This window comes from Centropristis striata, chromosome 21, assembly GCF_030273125.1.
Source record: "Centropristis striata isolate RG_2023a ecotype Rhode Island chromosome 21, C.striata_1.0, whole genome shotgun sequence".
Lineage (NCBI taxonomy): Eukaryota > Metazoa > Chordata > Actinopteri > Perciformes > Serranidae > Centropristis > Centropristis striata.
Window position 1 is genome coordinate 12,025,234 of NC_081537.1, and position 20,700 is coordinate 12,045,933.

Consider the following 20,700-nt stretch of genomic DNA (forward strand, 5'->3'; position numbering starts at 1 on the left):
CTCTGATTGGTCAAAGCTACCGAATTTTCAGCATCTGCGCTCTCTGCACTGTCATTGCAGCTGGGGAATGACTGTAACAGCTCTGTAATACCACTTTCTACTTATATATAGTATAATTGTAACATCACAACCTTACAGAAGTCTTATTTTGACTACTACAGTATATATGTAGTACCTAGACTTGCTTAATAATTTAAAAAAAGACACTTCTGACAATATGGGGCCTTTAGTTTAATTTCATTTCATTTCAGTTTCATTTAATGCGTCATTCCTCTTTCAGAAGAAATTGGAGGCCACAACATGGCGTCTCAGATCCCTGCACTCACACAGCCTGACACTCCAAGGATTGACAGCGTCTTTTCGGTCCTGTCCGGCTTTCATTCTATGGACTCTGGTGTTCCTGGGCTCTCGAAGGTGATTCTCGACAAGCTCAACATGAAAGACTACGGAGAATACAGGTAAAAAATACTAATCTGTAAGCCCAGCTGTCTTGTTAGTTTTTTTGTTTGATTTTCTAGACTTTGGTTAGTTTATAACTGTCCTGTTTCAATAAGGGCTGCCGTTGAGGGAAAGACTAAAGGAATTGCGTTCCGCAACTACAAAGAGATGTTCAAGAAGATGGAGGAGACCTTTGAGTTCTGCGCCAGCTGCAACAAACTCCCAGCGCATCTTGGCGAGGGTCAGAGCCTGAAACGCTGCGTCAAGTGAGTGGTATATACTAGCATTAACACTTAATCATTGTTGACAATCAGAATATTTAAGGCAATTGAAACCTACACCATCATCACCCAGTTGGGACATTGGTTTTGTATTGTTGTCATGTGTGAAGCATTACCAGTTGCTGTTGTATCAGCGACAGAATGATAGGCCACCAGGGTGTGGACAGCTCTGCAGAGGTGGACATTAGCCAATGGCAAATATAGCTAAGCCCCCTGATTGTGTTTCATCTGCAGCTCAGCAGCTTATTAAGAGAAGCTTAATGCACTTCATACTGTAATGTCACAGCACAGGGTGTATTTTAAGGAGTGTATTGAGAAAAAGTGGAACAGTACGGTGTGCTGCCTCATTGTTTTTCTGCTTCATTTTTCTTCTGGCTCTCTTGCTTTCCCTCTGATTCACAGAGACATTAACACACTGTCTCTTTGGATGCATGTTCCCTTAAAATTCTCAGCTGCTACTGCCCCTCTCCATAAGGTTACCAGTAGCAGCACATAATAAACCATAGTGCTGACGAGTAAAACCTTCAAGACCTTTGACATTTGACAATTAACACCAATTGTTCAGCGCCTGCTTTCGACTTTTCATCACCTTTTTCACTCTCATTCAGATTCACATTTATCTACTTAGTGCTCTTACAGCAGATCCATCTCTGCGGTATTTTACTTTTCAAGGGCACCCGTGTTTCCTCTTCTTGTTTTGTTTCACTTTGTCCACTTGCAAGCCTCCTTTGCGGGATTAGTACGCCCAAAGTGTGCCATGACAGAACACGTAGGCTGATAAATGATTTTATGTAAATGCCAGTGCCTCGAAGGCTGCAAATGATTGCAAGGTAAAGTAATATAGTCTCCCAGAGTACCAACTGGCGCTGGCTGTCAGACCTCTAATCCAACACATTACCTTGCCACTTAAACTGTGTGACAACAGAAATGCCCACATCTGCACAAAGAGGTCGTATAATCAGTAATAAATCCCAGCCTCTAACTGCAGCGGCTGTTTTTGCCAGCTGTCGCCCTAAAACAGGACAGAATTCATCTTCAGAGTTTACCAATGAAACTGAATGAGGAAGTGTAATAAAAACACGGGTTGTATATACATGTATGTTGCTATTTATGTCCTGGCACAAACCAGATATTCTATCGGATCACCTAAATATAAAGAGGCTCTCCATATATGTTTCAACCCATGGTTTCAACTGATATACCCATTAAAGAGTTAATAATGTTCCACAGCTGGTTAGGTACTTAATAGCAGTGCTATTTGGTAAGTGTAAATACTTTAAGAGGTAATTAATTTACTGATATACAGGTTATGATTTACAGTTCCTCCACATTTCATCTTAGGGAGACATGTTCATAATTGATGTGAGGCTGCATAGCAGTGCTTTGAGCTAATGCTAATGTCAGCATGCTAACATGCTGACAATGATTGAGCTAGCAAATGTTTACGATGTAAAACGTTTACAATGCAAAACCTCTTAGTTAATATGTTAGCATGCTAACATTTACTAACTAGCAGTAAACACAAACTACAGCTCAATTTGATGAAAATGTTATTAGTTTTCCAGGTATTTGCTCATTTGCTTTGGACTTGAAGAGTTAAACTAATGCAAAGTGCCTTAAAAGTGTATCTATCTAATTCATTTTGAATAATGGATGACACTTGCTTACTAACTCGATCGTTAGCTTATAGATAGCCCCATTCCAGCTCCGTTCTGCTCATGTGCAGGAGACCAAAACAGAAATAAAGAAGCCCCTTTAGAGGTGAAACATCAACACTGAATCCTCCTTGGATAACCATGACCTGCATGACTGAGAGTCTTCACAGACATGCCATTAGCATGGCTAAAAACAGTTCTTGTTTGGGGATATAAAGTGGAGTGGGTGTACAATTTTGAAACTAGTTTAACTTCTGTGCCTTGCATCATTCAACTGACTGTTTAATTTCTATGCATTGCTTTTCTCTCCCAGGTGCTTGAATGTGTACTACTGCACCAAGGACTGTCAAAAAAAGGACTGGCCTCAGCATAAAAAGGTCTGCAAGAAGCTGCGCCTGGTGGCCATTGACAGACTCGTGGAGTGGCTGATGTTCACTGGTGAGAAATAAAAAGGTGGTGCTGTTGAAATTGAAACGCCTTGGTAGCTGTTTGAGTTCACAAAACACAAAAAAATCATTCATCATCATTAATGAGATGGCATATTTTAAAGTTGAGCTGCAGAAATTAAATGCCTGAGAGACAAAAACTGACAGAAAGTCACAGTGCAAAACTGGTGCGTTTTTGAAATTTTAATTAAACTTCTTCAGCCTTTGAGTCTCTCTGATTGCTTTTCAAACACCATGTAAACTTGCCAGGCAGACTTGACACTGATCCATGTCCTCATATTTGTAAATCCACCATAAATGTTGTGCCACCCACACAGGAGATCTCCCGGTCCCCACTGAGAAGTGGTCCAAGTCAGCTGCTGAGGTGAGGAACTGGGACGACTGGCTTCCAATGCAGGGGAACCTCACACCGCAAATGGACGCCATCATGTCTGGAGCCAACATGACAACACTTTGGACGAACGTTAGCAGGCCAAGGCCAGAAGACTCTGACCTGAGACAGTCTTTATGGCGGATTCAGAGCGAGTTCCTTTCTCGAGTTCTCGCAGTTGGAATGGCCATGCGACACTTTGGCCTTGACCCATACTCTAAACCACTCACTATTCACATAGCAGGAGCATCTCACACTGAGACCATGGGAGCCAGACTGACAGACTATGATGAGCTGAACAACATGTTCCCCGGGCACCAGGGCATAGAGGTAGTCATGGTGGGACCAGAGGTGGCGGACAGCCCCATTGTAAGACCTCCTCTCAAGGCGTTCGGCCCAAGGCAGAGGGTCTTCATCAGCGCCTACAAGGCCCTCTACCACCAGTTTTGGGAGGACGTGGTGGAAAAAGAGGAAGCGGCCAAGCCAGATTTGGTGGTTGGATTTCATCCTGGTATGTACATCCAACGTCCTGCCAAACATGAAAAAAGTCAGACATGTGATTGTACAGCCAATAAATTCTCCTGACAGGTCTGGCTGAAAGGAGGCTTTTACGTCAAAATGCTTTTAAATCAAACGGTAAAGAACATAATGATCAGTGCTGCTATAAATAGAAACTGCTCAGCTTAAGTGGTCAGCTGTCTTGGAGAACCAGTGACTTGTCTCCCTTTATGCTCATTTGACAATTACCTCTTTGAGAGAACAGAGCAAGCAGGAGACTGTGTAACTCACTAGATCTGGCCTATTCATTAGCACCAGGCTTTTATTGGGGATTTGGGTGATTAATGGGAGCAGCTGGGAAAGAGTTTGGCTTCTGATTGCTGGACTCAGCAAACTGTCGGTAAGCTGCCCTTTAGAAAAGCTCCCTTTGGATTCACTCTGAAGAACATTGCGAGCCCCGTTCGTTTGAAAAATTGTTGATCTTAAACAATCTCACACCTTACATTCTTTTGTTTCGATTTTTTACTTTAGAAATACAAAAGACGACTGCTACTTTTTCTCCACTTCGCAAAAAGCATGTTTGGCTGAAAGACATTCGCCATTAACTCTCACAGGTAACTACCTCATTAAAGTGCCACTATTACCCTACACCACCTAAGCTCTTGTACTGAATCTGTTCTCTGACCCTTTGACCTGCAAAGCACCAGTAAAGCTTCATCCCAACCGGCACCCAGAACCCCTGGCTCAGTTATCACCGCAGGCTCCACTGGAGCTAAATATACAGGAATCAGTCATCCTGCGAGTAAACTGCCTGAGTGCCTGGCTGCGTTTCCTAGTGCAAAGCTGGCAGAGCACTGCATTATGACACTGTTTAAGCGATAGGGGAGCAGGCGGCGTGACGAAAGGAATAAAAAGGAAGGTGTGTGAAAGTCACAAAGAGAATGAGAGAGGAAAAGGCTGCTAGAAAGCAGTAAAAAAAAAAGCAGGCTTTGACCTTAGAGAATAAGAGACGGAGGGTGATGTCAACTGTCATCTCACACAGGAGGAGATGGATGCTGGCTAAGTAATGCCATCCATACAAAGACCCATGACAAAAGACATTTCCTGTATGAAATAAACTGGATTTTCATACTTCTAAAACTTATTTTTTCCAGATACGACAAGTCTATAACCATCAACAGCAACTTTATCCACCATATGGTACAAATTCGCACTGGAGCCAGAAAATAATTGCACTCATTAACAGTCAGTCTGCGCCGTCTCTTTGTCACCTTATCTCCTGAAGGTCTAAACGCCTAAATGCTTACTCCCTGTTAAATGTTTTATCATGATGAGAAGTGTAACCTCGGGGATGTTCGTATCATGGCATGCATTATTCAAATCAAAATCCTCTCTTTCTGCAGTATAAGTTCCCCAGAAAGATGTGGCAGGCGGCGGATAACATGATACCATCTGTGTGTTAGTATCACGGGCCTTACAACTCTCTGCCACTGTGGCTTGCTGTGGGCCCCTCAACTCTCTTACAGCCAGTATACACACAGCAGTAACGTGCCGAACATCTGACGCTCTAATAACTTCATATCATACATAGTTTTTCCTAGATGTGGATTAAAATTTCCTCCCTGATTACATCATTCTTTTGGACAAACTAATAATGTGAGACTTTATTGATCAGCACAGAGGAATTCTTTGTTTGCTGCCTGGTTTTGTCTCACTCAAGGACACTAAAGCTGGATGGATTCACAGTATTTGCTGTCATGGTGGCTTGAACTTCAGTCATCTGGTTGAAGGGCAAGCTTTTCACCACACCACCCTGCTGCTTAGAAAAAAAAACCCCATTGATGTAAACCAGAGTCAGGGGAAAGTGACATCTGTCAGTTAATATGCTGAAGGATTATGAAATCCAACACAGCATCAATATCGGCACACTGCTGCATTGGATTGTCCCAAATTTTCAGCTCCTGTGGTGCTTGGCTGAGTTCGTACAAGCCGTTTCCAGTCCAGCTGAAGTTTCAAAATGAGGTCAGCTTGTTTGGAGCAAGAGTAACATTGTTATATCGACTGATAATTTGGCTGACTGTCGGTGACACGTACAGAAGGAAACATATTCGAGCTAACGAGAGAGTGACACATGGCCGGCTGGAGACTAATCAAGCGTAATCTGTTCAATCTTCACCTCGCTGGGGAAAAAGACCTTTCCCCCTGTCACTCAATGACTTGCATGGTGAGAAACAGAGAGTGTTTTCCAGTGTCAGTGTCATTTAGCTGACTAAGTCAGGGAGCTATGTATGTTGCAAGAGTTGCTTTTTCTAAATTAACCCTTTAACATTCCACCCCCTTGTATGGTGGATTGGGGGGTGGGGAACAGGGGACCTATCGGGGTCACATCATGTGAAAGACGAGGCACAACAGGCAGAAATGTTTTTTTAAGCATTGGTTTATTTTGAGGTTTTGGACTATTTTTTCCCCATAACATGTCTTCTTTCAGAATAGTGTAAAGAAAACATCCAAAACAAACATTTAGTTGTATATTTTACTGTATTTGATCCATTTGCGCCTGTAGATTTCTCCTTAATTCACTTAGTTAGTGTTGCAAAGTGTCGTACTGTGAACGTGGTCTTAACCTCGCCATCACAGGCATTGTTAAAAAAAAGCTCCCACTCTCCTGCACAATATTATGTGTTTTACATGTTCTATATTGTTGTTGCTGTGAATTAGATTCAATATTTTTTTCTTTGAATAGTCACTTCCATTAAGAATGTATGAAATCTTTTAAGGTTGTTTTCTCAAAGTGAGTTTTTTCTCATGCTCTGAGCCATAAATCTATAAATCTCAAAGTCAGATAATTCCTAACTATTTTCTGAAGGGTTTATCTATATCATCATTCATACTCTTATTTACATAACATTTATTTATTTTAACATAACTAGAAATGTATGGCCTTTGACAGTCATTTCTGATTTATGAAATGATAACAGGAGATATCCCAACTACCTTCAGTAAAAAACTTTTTCACTTATATGTCAACAAAATAAAATAATAACTTTGAAATTTGCTTTATCCAATGTTCAGATTTATGTCCTGGACAGCAAATTAGCGCAGATTTAATGAGCTAACACCTCATTTGCATATCTAAACATAACTTTTCAGAAACCAAACTTTCATGGTAATATAGTATATAAGTAAAAAAATGATGCGGTCCACCTGTAGTGTCTTCCCTTAAAGCAATTCCTATGTTCAATTATGTCTCACGAGTTGTTGCAGTAATTTTTGGGTTGATACAATATGTTACACAGATGAAAGAACTGATCAAAAATCCCTCCAAAATACCACATTCAGACTGAGACCTTGAGGATCAACATAGAAAAATCAATTTCTGTAAGAATGTAAGAATGCATTTTTACATTTTACTTTTTTCTGTGTATATTTGAGGGCTTTATCATGTTTCTCTTACATGTGTGTTTTTAACATAGGGTTCCACGCTAACCAGGGTCATTTAGAAGGTTGGCTGCCCACACTTCTGCTGCTCAGAGATTATAACATCCCGACCTTCTACACTATGTACAGGTGAGTCACGTTACTGTAAATCTGACACAAGCACGCACACACACACACACACACACACAAGGCAAGGCAAGGCAAGGCAAGTTTATTTGTATAGCACAATTCAACACAAGGTAATTCAAAGTGCTTTACATCCACATTAAAACAGCAAGACACAATTGAAAACAGTAAAAACAGTCAATTAAAACAGGGAAATAGAAATAAAAATATAAATAAGATAAAATAAGATACAGCAGGATAAGAAAATAGATCAAATAATAAAAAGCACAAGTCAAACATTTCGTAGTTAAAAAGTAAGGGCAGTAGAGTACAGCAGATAAGTGTTAAAGTTAAGAGTACGCTGCAGTAAACAATAGTGTTTTTAGTCCTGATTTAAAGGAGCTGAGCGTTTGGGCAGACCTCAGATCTACAGGTAGTTTGTTCCACAGGTGAGGAGCAGAATAACTGAAAGCTGCCTCACCCCGCTTAGTTCTTGTTCTTGGGACACGCAACAAGCACACACACACACACACACACACACACACACACACACTTTTTTCACATTTTATAGCAGTGAGAATAACATCCAATTGTCCTTTGAGCAATAGTAAATATGTTAAACTCATTTTGTACGCCCTCTGCCATCCAAAACTATTGAACTATGACACCCTAGTCACCTCTATGACACATTGATTAACCCACATATCATCGCTACTCCCGACCTGACCCCATCACTGCAGTCCTCAGTCTCAGTGCACTTATCGTAGCCCACAGCCCAGATCACAGCACTCCTTCCACACTTCACACTCCTACCCTCTGGTGGCAAATACCACTCTCCTGTTTGTACAAAGGCCAAGTTTAAGAAAAGATTTATTTCTTCTGCTGCAGGCACTCTCAGCAAACTCCCCCTGTGGACTCTAACTTGATGATATAGCAAAGTTATTGATGTTGTGGTCCTTCTCTTCTGGTGATGCTGTTCCTGTGTGTTTTCTCTCAAACTGTTTTCTTGTGGGCGGATCTTAAAATAAGTCTGCGAAGTGTTTAATCTCTCCTCGGTCTCTCATGTGGACAATAAAACAGCTAATTGATTCCTTGGCTATTTCTTTGTCTCCACAGTGAGATGGAGCTCAAGAGCTCGCTCCAGATCCTCTTGCAGTTGGAGATGCACATAAAAGACAGCGGACCCAATCCATTCACCTCACAGAAACCAGAGATGGTCCAGTCTTGCCCCAACACAACCCCGGTCTACTGCAACTCTCACTACATCTGTTTCCAGGGACTGCTGCCTCAAGAAGAGTTAGAGGGGCCTGGGTCGGACAATTAAGAGGCCATTCTGTGGAAAATCAAAGGCTGTTTGGGAAGTGCATCCCTTTAAAGGTTTTAAAAGAGGATTTGGGAATTTCCTGAAGTCTTTGGGGGGGACTTCCTGCAGCCTTTTAGAGCATTTGCTAAGCTGTGGTGCCACTTTACTACTGCAATAGTGCACCAGACACACTGAAATAATGAATTACTGAGACAGATTACAGGAATCACTCAAAGCTTATTAGGTAGTATGGTGACACCTGAGGGCACCAGCGAGGTACAAAGGTTTGTGCTGTGTCAGTGCCCTGAGGTAGCTGAATACAAAGAGTCATGGGCGTTCATATGTAATGAGGCCAAAATCAGTTCAGTCATCATTCGACGGCTCCCTGTAATTCGTTCTGCGGCTAGACGTATTCCCAAATCTCACAATAGCTGCATGAAATCAGATCATATGCATACTAATGTAACACAGTGATCTAAAATTACACCTAAATAAATTATACAGTAGAACAGAGCCTGAATTTGGTTTATTTTTCTCCTTGTGATTCTGTTTCTAGCTGTTGCTGGACTCTGAATGGCGAGTCTGTGTTCTGCCTCCATAAGCAATAAGCCTTTTCAATAGCTCTTTACAATATAGAAAAAAGCCATGCAGGATTTGTTTGAAAATTGTTTTCAGTTCTATTAAGGGTTGATAACTGTAACACTACAATGCAATCCAAAACACAGCATGAACCACAGGCCTGACAATCATCTTTTGCAGGCCTGATATATGGGTTGCATTGTATTGTGCTTTTGCCTCTTGCAGTTTTAAAAATGCCATTCCACAACTACAAAACTACTCCTAGACCTACTTTTTGTGAAGTTAATGCAGTTGGTTTATGCGCTCTCTTTTATTGTTGATGCAGTCACACTGATTGTTCCATAATGTAGCAGTAGACAAGTGATGAGGCAGATTTAAGCAATGTTTGTGTGGCAATCCTGCTACCTGAAAAAAATAAAAAAAAAGGAAGTTGTCTGCTGTTTATTAGATTAATGTGTGAAAATAATTAATAATGATGAATCATAACACTGATGACTAATGTGTTAAACACGCCATTACACCTCTGTCTGTGTGTATCCCTTGTTTGGCGTCATAGGGAGGGAAAATTCTCTGCACTCTGTCTTTACAGTATGACACTGCTCTCTAGTGGGGAGAAGGAGGTAGCATAGTCAAAGTGAAGGTAGCGTTGTAATAGTGGGCTTCAGGGCTCTACAGTGATCACATGCATGGACTAGAGCGGGACCGGAACCGAGCCTCTGTTTGAAGTTCAGAACATTTCTTGTAGGAAAGTCAAACACAAAATGACAACAGGAAAGAAAGCAAAATAATTGCAAAAAGCTAAAAAAGAAAAAAAGATGCACAATGGCCACAAAGAGATGTAACCTCTCCCACCCACCCACACACACACACACACACACACACACACACACACACACACACACCCTTATCAAAAAAAAGTGACGCTAAAAAGAAATGTAGAAAACACAAAGAGATGCAAAACAACCACCAAGTGAGAGAAAGACTTCAAAGAGACACAAAACAACTATGAAGAGAGGTAAAACAACCACAAAGAGACACAAAACAACCACAAACCCAAAATGACTATGACATAACTCAAAGCTACTACAAAGAGACACTTAACAACCATGAAAAGATGTAAAACAACCTCAAAGAGACACAAAACAACCGTAAAAAGGCCAAAGACAACCACAAAGGTGGTTTGCATGACTGTAACGAAATTTCGAAAAGACCAAGGCAAAGACAAAAAGACTACAAATAGACACAAAACTACCAGAAAGCTGCAAAGTAATTCAAAATGACTTTACAGGGGAAAACAACACTACAAAGAGACAGAAAACAACCATGAAAAGATCTAAAACAACCACAAAATGACCACAAACACAAAATTATCATAAAATGACTCAAAGCAACTACAAAGAAGCAAGGGTACATTGAAATAATTTCATTGTTCTCCAATGCTGCACTGTAAAAAATAATCTGTTTAATTTACGTTAAAATACCGGCAGCTGTGGTTGCCAGAACTTCACCATAAAAATTACAGTGAGTGGATTCTCTATTCTAAATTTAAATGTAAATATCAGCAAAAACTGTAATTTGACTGAATATTCCTGTTATTTTTAGGGTAATTGTGTCATTTATTCATACATCATGGTATTTATCCTTTAATTTTGCATGAAAATGTTATATTTTACAGCAAAATTGTGTGTTTCTTCCAGCTTATGACAGAAAAAGTGAAAGTTTTGTGCTATTCCTTGATTTACAGTAATTAAGTGTCTAATGCGGTGATAAATAATTTTTAATTTTATGCCTTATTTCTGATGTATTTGACAGTGTTTTACTGTTATTTCTATAAACATTTTTCACAGTGTGGTAAAAGCTAAATCAGATCATGACTCTACTTGAAATATTACAAATACAAAAAACAAGGATTAAAAAAATATGACAAGACCATGCTTGCTTGTTGTGTGGAGGTTTTGATAGAAAAGGGGGGCCCAGTAGAAAAACTTTGGGAACCACTGGGGTAATAGATGGATACGGTTGAAATGATGTACAGATATGAAAGTATTTTCTGTCACATGACCCGTACACTTGCCTTTTTTTCTTTTTCAGATCTTTATTTAACAATGAAAGAAATACAGTCATTCAGTATATAAACAAGATACAAAGAAAAATGTCAGTTACAGTAAATTAAATACAGTATATAAAAATAAAATAACATAATGAGGCACATAGGGTATAAGGTGCTTCTCTTTATATTATTCTGGGGCTTCTGAAAATACGTTTTTAAAGTGTATGAGAGTGCGTTCACATTTTTTATTTGACATCAACTCTAAAGTTTCGATATAACATTTTAATTCTCTTGTGAAAACGTTAAAGTTAGGGAGGGATTTGGAAAACTTCACCTTGTGGATGATATATCTTTGGGTTCAAAAATGATGGTCTGTCCAGTCTTATCAAGTATGAAGTTTTCCATATCCCTCCAAAATATAGATGACAATGGGCAAGTATAAAATAAATGTAAAGTTGTCTCTGGCTCATCTCCACAGAAAGTGCACATTTCACTTATATCAGCAAACCTGGAAATTGATTTATTACATGGGTAAATATTATGCAAAATTTTAAAATGAACCTCTCTGATTTTATTTGAGAGACAGAATTAGATAGATAGATAGATAGATAGATAGATAGATAGATAGATAGATAGATATACTTTATTTATCCCAAGCTGGGAAATTACAGTGTAGCAGCAGCATTACACATAGAGACAATGACAACACAATTAAATAAAAAGAACAACCTAGGCATACTTCAATCAATAAAATATAAAAATACAATAAAATACAATAAGATGTAATGTAAAAATAAAGTGTCTAAAGAAGGAGTGTGTATTAAGGAGTAGAATTCCAGTGCAGAATAAATATGAATATGCAGTATAAAAATGTTGGTGCCGTGAAACAAATAACGTGCAATGAGCAGTGTGCATAAAAACACATAAAGTGCATAACGACGGTATGTAATGAACCAGGCTATTTGTTATTGTACAGTGTGATGGCATGTGGCAGTTGGAATTGGAATTGCAAGGGACACAATCATGCTCTACCGTACACTTGCCCTGTGAGGTCCGGAAGGGTCTGGAGTTGTCAGATGTTTCTAGAAGAGGGAGCACAGGTGCTATATGTGTCAGCAGGCAGCAAGCAGCAGGCCGATCACATATCACACCACAGCAGCGGCACACAGACACACGGAGGACAGTGTGAGGGGGACTCAAATGACGGAAACTGCGAGGTATGTAGATTTTTACCTAATTCTCGGCACGTATTTAACTTCATGTTCATGTCTAAATTTACACTGCCGCCATATAAGTCACGTGTAGATGTGTGTGGAAACAGATGCACATGCTCCAGAACCGCCTGCTGCTCATTAATAATGACTGCTCCATACTTGAATGACATGTTCACATGCTGGCATGTCGCCATAGCCTGTTTTATATATTACTCCTCGCTGTTCACTTCGCTTTCTGTCACCATTAAGATCCAGACAGCTTTTCTGCAACTTTTGTAAGATTAAACTCATTTTGAATCTGAGTATTTAGCTCCTCTCACACTGTAGTAAATGCCCCAGTCTAAGAATAGAAACCTTTAGGCCTCCGTAGTTTGTTGCAGTGTCGGAATGTAACTGATTTACTCAAGTACAATTTATAGGTGCTTTTACTTAATAATAATACAATAACATTCTTGGTTAAATTAAATGGAGGGCTGAATTTATAAACATTTGCAGATAGTTTTTTTTTTTTTACATAATTAGAATGTAAAAAAATCAGTAATACAGAACCGCATAATAAACCAATTCAAGTTCATTTACTTAAAAAAAATCCAACAAATAAACATTTCTCCAAATATTTTATTTGATATGTAATGCAATAGCCACAATATTCTTGTGTAACACAGTGGTAAATTTATCTGCAGTTGGTATCTGATATAATTTCAATGCAATTTAAGTACAATTTTGAGGTATTTGTACTTTACTTGAGTATTTCCATTTATGTCACTTTTTACTTCTAGTCCACTACATTATAGAGGCAAATATTGTGCTTTTTGCTCCACTACATTTAGTTACTTTTCAGGTGAAGATTTGATTTAACATAAAAACATGATAAATTTTTAAATGATTAAAGTTTTTATAAATTAAACCAAATAACAGTATATTAAGTAGTTAAAATGAGCCCCCACAACAACAAAATGCTGCCTACATCAATTAATTAAAAAAATATAATCGGACAATATACACGGTCATCCAAGTTGGAATACTATATATATATATATATATAAATATATATATATATATATATATATATGTATGTATATATATATATATATATATATATGTATATGTATATATATATATATATATATATATATTTTTTTTTTTTTTTTACCACTTTCCATGAAATGATTGTGACAATGTGATTTATTATTGACAGATAAAGTGTATGTCTTCTCATCTCACATAACACAATGAAAATTAAATTAGCAGAGGATTGTGTCTAAAAAAAACAAATTATTACAACTTAATGGGTGACCGTGTATAAAGAATATAGATAACAATCTGGGGCCATTCTGCATAATGAGAAATTAATTTTACTTTTGATACTTAAAGTACATTTTGATGCTGATACTTTTTCATTTTTACTTGTAAGTACATTTTGGATGCAGGACTTTTACTTGTAGTGGACCTATTTCACAGTGTGGTATTAGTACTTTTACTTAATGAGAGGATCTGAATACTTCTTCAAAGGCAAAGTTAGCTGGTGGTGTTTATACCTTAACAAATTACTAATGAGTTACTTGTCAAAAGTTTTTTTATATTAATTTCTTGTTGTATTTGTTTCTCCAGAGCTGGTCAGGAGACCAAGGGTCTCAAAGCCCTGTCTCAAAAAGAGATGTTTGAAAAGATGGAGGAATCTTTTAAGATCTGTGCCGGTTGTGAGAAGCAGCCAAATCAGCTTTCAAACCCACAGAGCTTGAAGCGTTGTGCCAGGTAAAGAAAACAAAAAAATCTAACCCAGCAGGCCTGTGCAGCTTCATCAAAGTGAGTCGTTTTAAATCACAGACCTCTCTCTTTTATTCTCTTTCCTCAGATGTCTAAATGTTTACTACTGCGGTAAAGAGTGTCAGAAGGAGGACTGGCATAAACATAAGAAGTTCTGCTCACAGCTGCGTCTGGCTGCCATCGACAGAGTTGTGGAGTGGCTTTTATACAGGGGTAAAATGTATATGAAAGACAGTCCATACAAACAGTAAAATACTTATTGTTCTTCTCATAATATGCTTTTAGTTCTTTATTTGCACATTTAAAGGAAAAGTCATTGAAAAATCAAATAAAAAAATCAAATACAAATACAGGTGAGGAAGAAACCTCTAAGAAACCTCACCTAAAAGAGATAAAGTAAAATATATTTACACAAATTTAAAATAATAATTACCAAAGCAACACAATTTATCCATTATGATGCTTATATTTTAAATGTCTAATCACAAACAGTTCAATTCAAACAATGTCTTGAACGACCCATTTTCCTCAGGCTTTCAAAGAGAAATGCATGTTCAACAAGTGCTGGCTTCATCCTTAAATAGAGGCCACCTGATTCACACCTGTTTTTTCACAAAATTGATGACCTCACTGATTGAATGTCACACTGCTATTTTTTTGAACACTCACCTTTCAACTAATTGCCCAATTGCACAGCCTTAAGAGCTGCATATCCTGAATGCTGGGTCTTGTTGGTTTTCTGAGAATCTACTGCACCTACTGGTACCTTGTTTGCCATGTAGCAATAAAAAATATACTAAAAACCTGGATTAATTTGGTTAGTCACATTGGACTGCTATTATTTTGAACACTACTGTATATTGTCAAGATTTTAAATTACCCATATCAAGATAGAAGATTTTGGCCATATTGCCCAGCCCAAGTCTCTACCTCTATAAAACTACTAACCTACTATAGTCAGTATACTTAATGAATATTTAAAAGAGGAGACATACAAAGACACCTGTTTCTGTCACTCATGTATATGGATATGTATTAGAGGTGAGAATCAGCAGAGGCCCCACGATGCGATTTTATCCCGATACTTGAGTCGAGATACAATATTATTGCGATTTTAAACTTTTTGCGACATGTTGAGTATTGCGATACAATATATTGTGATTTAACTGCATTTTGTGTCCACAAAATTAAATTCAATCAATAATTGTTTGGGCAAATAAGAGAAAATTTTCAATTCTGAATTGGGAGGCAGCCATGTATGTAAAGATAGGACTTGTGGAAAACCAGAGAGCCAATTTTCTAAATTGAGATAGTGTGATGTCAGAGGTCACATGAGTGCTTTGAAAATCACCATGAAACATGAAAAATAGCCCAACTTTGCAGCGTTATTCCGACAACTTCCCGACACAATATCCTGACACACTGGGTGCCTATAGATTCCTTATATCTAGTTTCATATGGTGCCAGTATCTCCAGTATATTCCTAAAAGTGAGCCTGCTCCGGCCTCAGGAATGGCAAAAACGGTGGGCCGTTGGAACGCTAAATATTGATAACTGGCTGCCATGAATTGATATAATATTGCCGCGCAAAATATCGCGATACTATGCTGTATCAATTTCCCCCACCTCTAATATGTATGGATAAAAAAGCAGATATTGTTATTTAATAGTAAACTTAATGTTATTTTATTTATTTATTTATTTATTTTTTGAATCCTCTTATGTAGCGCTGGGTGTACAAAAGGGAAAAAAATAAGGATTGCAAAGTACTGTAAATTATAATGGACATTTGTCTGACTGTACTGAAGCCTTGACTGCTTTTCTTTCCCACCCTATCATCAGGAGATCTCCCGTTCCCTACTGAAAAATGGTCAAAGCCGCAGTCGGAGGTGAAAGGCTGGGATGACTGGCTGGCGATGCAGGGTGACCTCACAGCTCGCCTCGATCCCGTTTTAAAATGCCCAAACATGAAAGACTTGTGGACAAACGCTGGCCGGTCTCCGCCTGACGACGAGGACCTGAAGCAGTCGTTGTGGAGGGTCTGCAGCGAGTTCTTCTCCAGGCCGCTGACCGTCGCCTGGGCCATGAGGCTGTTCGCTCTCAACCCTTATTCCAACCCTCTCACCATCCACGTGGTGGGGGCGGGACAGGCTGAGACCCTGGCAGCACGACTGACTGACTACGACGAGCTGAACAACATGTTCCCAGGACACCAGGGTATCACCATAGTCCTGGTGGGACCAGAGGTGGTGGATGGCCCCGTGGTGAGGCCTCCTCTCAGTGGGTCGGGCCCCAGGCAGAGGGTCTACCTCTGCGCCCATAAGGGCCTCTACCATGAGTTTTGGGAGGACGTGGTGGAGAAAGAGGAAGCAGCAAAGCCAGACCTGGTGGTTGGATTTCATCCTGGTGAGGACTTCTTGTCTGTTGGAGCCTATTAATTCTTTGTATTTTGGGAATGCTGATGACTATTGTAGGTTAACTATTATTATTGATTAGAATGGTTTTTTGCTGCTCAGGTCCCTCCTCCTAGCCAGGCCTCCTCCTCCTGTGATCAGGGAGTGAGGACAGCTGGTTTCTTTGAGTCTGTTTTTTGTTGAATGAGAGAAGGGAGTGAGGAGTGGAACAATTTATCAACCACTAAATTACATTTTTTTATTTTTGCGTATTGTTGGAAGTCAACCCGGAGTATATTTCTGTTTTGTAAATAAATCCCACCACCTTTGGTTGAAACTGAAACTCCGTGAGTGCTTATTATTTAGTGAGTCGTGTACCTCCTCCTCAGAGACTACTCTGATATTTTTTTTTACCTTTTTTTGAAAGCAAGAGTAGCCGTAACATTGTCTATTGCACAAAAACATAATACCAAACTCAGTTGAAGGTTCATGTTCATATTCAACTCTTGATTAATTTGTTTTCCTGTATATCTTTTTGTGTCAAGGGTTTGATGCCAGTCAGGCTCTGGACCACGGTTGGCTTCCAACACTTCTGCTCCTCAGGGATTTTGAGATTCCTACTCTTTTCACTGCTCTCAAGTGAGTGTTACAGAATTGCAACCACACATAAAAAGGAACACCTGACCACAGAAATACAGTGGTTGAAGATTAAAATATATTTACTCAAGTGAAAAAAACGTGATTAATTTAAAATGATTTAACATTTTTATAAATTAAACCACATAACAGTATATTAGGTAGTTAAAATGAGCCCCCACAACAACAAAATGCTGCTTACATAAATGAATAAAAAATTAAAATCGAACATGTACACAGTCACCCATAAAGTTGGAATAAATATATATATATATATATATATATATATATATATATATATATTACCTCTTTCCATGAAATGAATTATTAATTAATTATTATTATTATTATTATTAACAGATAAAGTGTATGTCTTCTCAAAACATTAATAATCAATCTCTTCCAAACATATCAAAATGAAAATGAAACCACAATTAACAGAGGACAGTGTCTGAAAACAAAATTATTCCAACTTTATGAAATAGAATATATAAAACAATCTGAGTGGCTCCATTCTGCATAACAAGTGCTTTTACTTTTGATACTTTAAGGACATTTTGATGCCGATACTTTTGTGTTTTTACTTAGTAAGTAAGTTTTGGATGCAGGACTTTTACTTGTAGTGGAGTCATTTCACAGTGTGGTATTAGTACTTTTACTTAATTAAAGGATCTGAGTACTATGCTTCAGTGTAATGTTAAAGGGAAGTACCTTTACTTGGATATTTCCATTTTATGGTACTTCATATTTCCACTTCACTACATTTCAGAGGGAAATACTTTTCCAATTGTTACTTGACGGCATTTATTTCACAACTCTGGTTACTAGTAAAATCAGTGGTGGAAGAAGCACCAAGATCTTTGTAGTAAAAATAGTAATATAACAGTCTAAAATTGCCGTGCTACAAGTAAAAGTCCTTCATTGACTAAGAAATACTTTATTGTCATTCAGTTAATAAAATTAGCACATTGAACGAAATTCCATTGCATTGGCTCAAGGTGATTGTACTCTGGAATGTTATAAATAAAGTATAAATATAAAATATAGAACTGTAAAAAACAGAATATTTATATTGCACATAATATTTAAGTGTAGCAGCAGAAAGAGTTTTTGTACATAGATAATAGACATAAAAAATATAAAAACGAGTTCACAGTGCAGTATAGTGCAAAAATTGTATAGAATTGTACTCAAGTATGTAAAGTAAAAAAGTATTAAATACCCTTATATATATTATAAAACATAATGGCTTATAATAGTTAGTAATAGTGAGCAGTCTAAGCTTTAATATTGCATCATAATGAATTAGTTGAGTTATCTTTCTTATTAATAATCTGAATTTACAAAGTAAAATGTAGCTATTGTTGTGAAGTAAATGTAAGGCAGTAAAAAGATGTAGTTGAGTATAAAGTAGCATCAAATGAAAATACTCAAGTAAAGTACAAATACCATAATATATATATATATATATATATATATATATATATATATATATATATTGAAATAATATCAGACACAGGCTGCAGATAAGTATACCACTGTATTAAACAAGAATATTGTAGCTATTGCATTACATATCAAATAAATTATGTGGAGATATGTTTATTTTTTAGATTTGTGTAGTAAATTAATTCTAATTGGTTTAATATGCAGTTCTGTAGTACTCATTTTTACAATCTAATTATGTCATAAATGATCTGTAACTGATTATAATTTCAGCACTCCTTTTAATTTAAACAAGAATATTTTACAAATTGGTTCATTGACACTGAATAATATTTGCATCACTATTGAATGTTACATAAAGTGCATAAAAGTATGCAAATATAGCAAATGTCTCCACAGTCAGCCTCTTTATCCTCTCGCTGCTCTCTTATCATCCACGCAAGTTAACCAGTGACGGTGTAATGTGTAACGACTGCTGATGCCTCTTGTCCTCCGTCCTGCAGCGAGACAGAGATGACCTACTCCCTGCAGATATTGCTGGAGCTGGAGATGGACATGAAGGCAAGCGGAGCCAGCCCCTTTGCGTCGCTGAAACCAGAAGTGGTGGGCTCGTCTGCCAACAAGCCTCCCGTGTACTGCAACTCCCACTACTTCTGTTTCCAGGGTCTGCTGGAGACTGTGGAGTTTGAGGAACCGGAGGAGGCCTGAAGGTGCAAACACACACTGTTGTCTCACAGCTGGAACTCTGATTTTTGCGGACTATGAGACATGGATTGTATACGGCTGTTTTTCTTTTTTTTTTGTCATTTACTTTTTATTGGTTTTTGAAATGAACAAACAAACAATCAACATGAAGACCTATAGACAAATGCAGAAAATATCAAGGAGAAAAGTAAAAGCGTACAAAAGGGGATTGGAAAACACCCAAAAATAAATGAATAAATAAAATAAAATGGGGAAAGCTACAAAGAAATTAAAGTATTCTGATCGTCCAATCTGAGATTACCTAAAGTCTGATTTTATGGTAGAGACATATGTAATCCATTTTTGCCAATTTTCAATAAATACCTCTTTTTGTGTTCTTAAATGGAAAGTTATTCTTTCCATTACAAAGATGCTGTACACAATATCAATCCATTCATCTGCACTAGGTGCCTCCCTCTTCAGCCATTTCTTTGTTATTGATTTCTTACAGGCCACCAGTAATATTCTCAGTAAATATGTATATTTATTCCTCCACTCCAGTTCCTCTAGATCTACTAAATATAACAAATTGAAACAAAAAGTTATTTTTGTTGAAAACACAGTCTCTAGAATTTGATGTACGCTCAATCAAATCGGGGTCACAAGAGGGCAACACCAGAATATATGACAGTGATTCGCCTCTTTGCTTCCACAACATCTCCAACATTCTGTCTGATTGGAATATGATCTCTTTTGATATGGAGTGCAGAAATGGGGAAAGAGATTTTTCCATGAATATTATACAGCAGTATTTCTAATAATAAAATCATGCAATAAGGTTTTAAAACAGTATGTAAATACATATCCATTACTGTTAAGATGTTTTTTCTCTGGAAGCAGCTATTTGCATTCACTATCTCAGTTTTACTGCTAGAGTTGTTAGATTTGAATATACTGTTTCTGGACCCTTGTGTTAGCAGAGAGCCAATAAAACTTTGTAGAGACAGTCAAATGTCTACTTACTCTATATTCTACAATAAAAATATTAGAAACGATTAAATACGGGGCAGACTGCAATGTCCACTTTTATTGAATACAGACTACAAATCCATTTTCACACATTTTACACTTCAAGTTATTTTAATTTGGCAAGAAATACTCAAAAAAGGCATATTATGGGGATTTACCTGTAAATAACTTTTGAGGATTAAAAAAAAATATGACACAGACAAAACATTTTTTTATATCATACTGTCACATTGTCAATTGAAAAACTGACTATTATTTAACATGATTTGGGCAACATACAGTACACATAAACAGCTACTGCCCATTGTATATTTTCCTCATTAAAACAGTGTTTACATCTTCATCTCTACTAAATTTCACGTCCACAT

General features: G+C 37.7%; 2 protein-coding genes across 2 annotated transcripts; both read left to right on the forward strand.

The window, feature by feature from the left end:
* Positions 1–300: 300 nt before the first annotated feature.
* On the forward strand, positions 301–8,776 carry LOC131959833 (putative protein MSS51 homolog, mitochondrial). Its single transcript, XM_059325049.1, has 6 exons — positions 301–458; positions 555–704; positions 2,688–2,812; positions 3,138–3,701; positions 7,162–7,255; positions 8,348–8,776. Exons 1-6 carry the CDS (start codon positions 301–303, stop codon positions 8,553–8,555), a joined length of 1,299 nt encoding a protein of 432 aa, XP_059181032.1. The 3' UTR covers positions 8,556–8,776.
* Positions 8,777–12,277: 3,501 nt separating this feature from the next.
* Positions 12,278–20,405, forward strand: LOC131959672 (putative protein MSS51 homolog, mitochondrial). Its single transcript, XM_059324882.1, has 6 exons — positions 12,278–12,380; positions 13,989–14,132; positions 14,233–14,357; positions 15,987–16,550; positions 17,083–17,176; positions 19,123–20,405. The coding sequence occupies exons 1-6, from the start codon at positions 12,364–12,366 to the stop codon at positions 19,325–19,327; spliced, it is 1,149 nt and encodes a 382-aa protein (XP_059180865.1). The 5' UTR covers positions 12,278–12,363; the 3' UTR covers positions 19,328–20,405.
* Positions 20,406–20,700: the final 295 nt, after the last annotated feature.

Coding starts and splice junctions, on each gene's coding strand:
- LOC131959833 (XM_059325049.1), top strand. CDS start 301: ATGGCGTCTCAGATCCCTGCACTCACACAGCCTGACACTCCAAGGATT. Junction 705..2,687: donor AGCCTGAAACGCTGCGTCAA/GTGAGTGGTATA, acceptor TTTCTCTCCCAG/GTGCTTGAATGTGTACTACT. Junction 2,813..3,137: donor GGAGTGGCTGATGTTCACTG/GTGAGAAATAAA, acceptor CCACCCACACAG/GAGATCTCCCGGTCCCCACT.
- LOC131959672 (XM_059324882.1), top strand. Junction 14,358..15,986: donor GGAGTGGCTTTTATACAGGG/GTAAAATGTATA, acceptor CCCTATCATCAG/GAGATCTCCCGTTCCCTACT. Junction 17,177..19,122: donor ACTCTTTTCACTGCTCTCAA/GTGAGTGTTACA, acceptor TCCGTCCTGCAG/CGAGACAGAGATGACCTACT.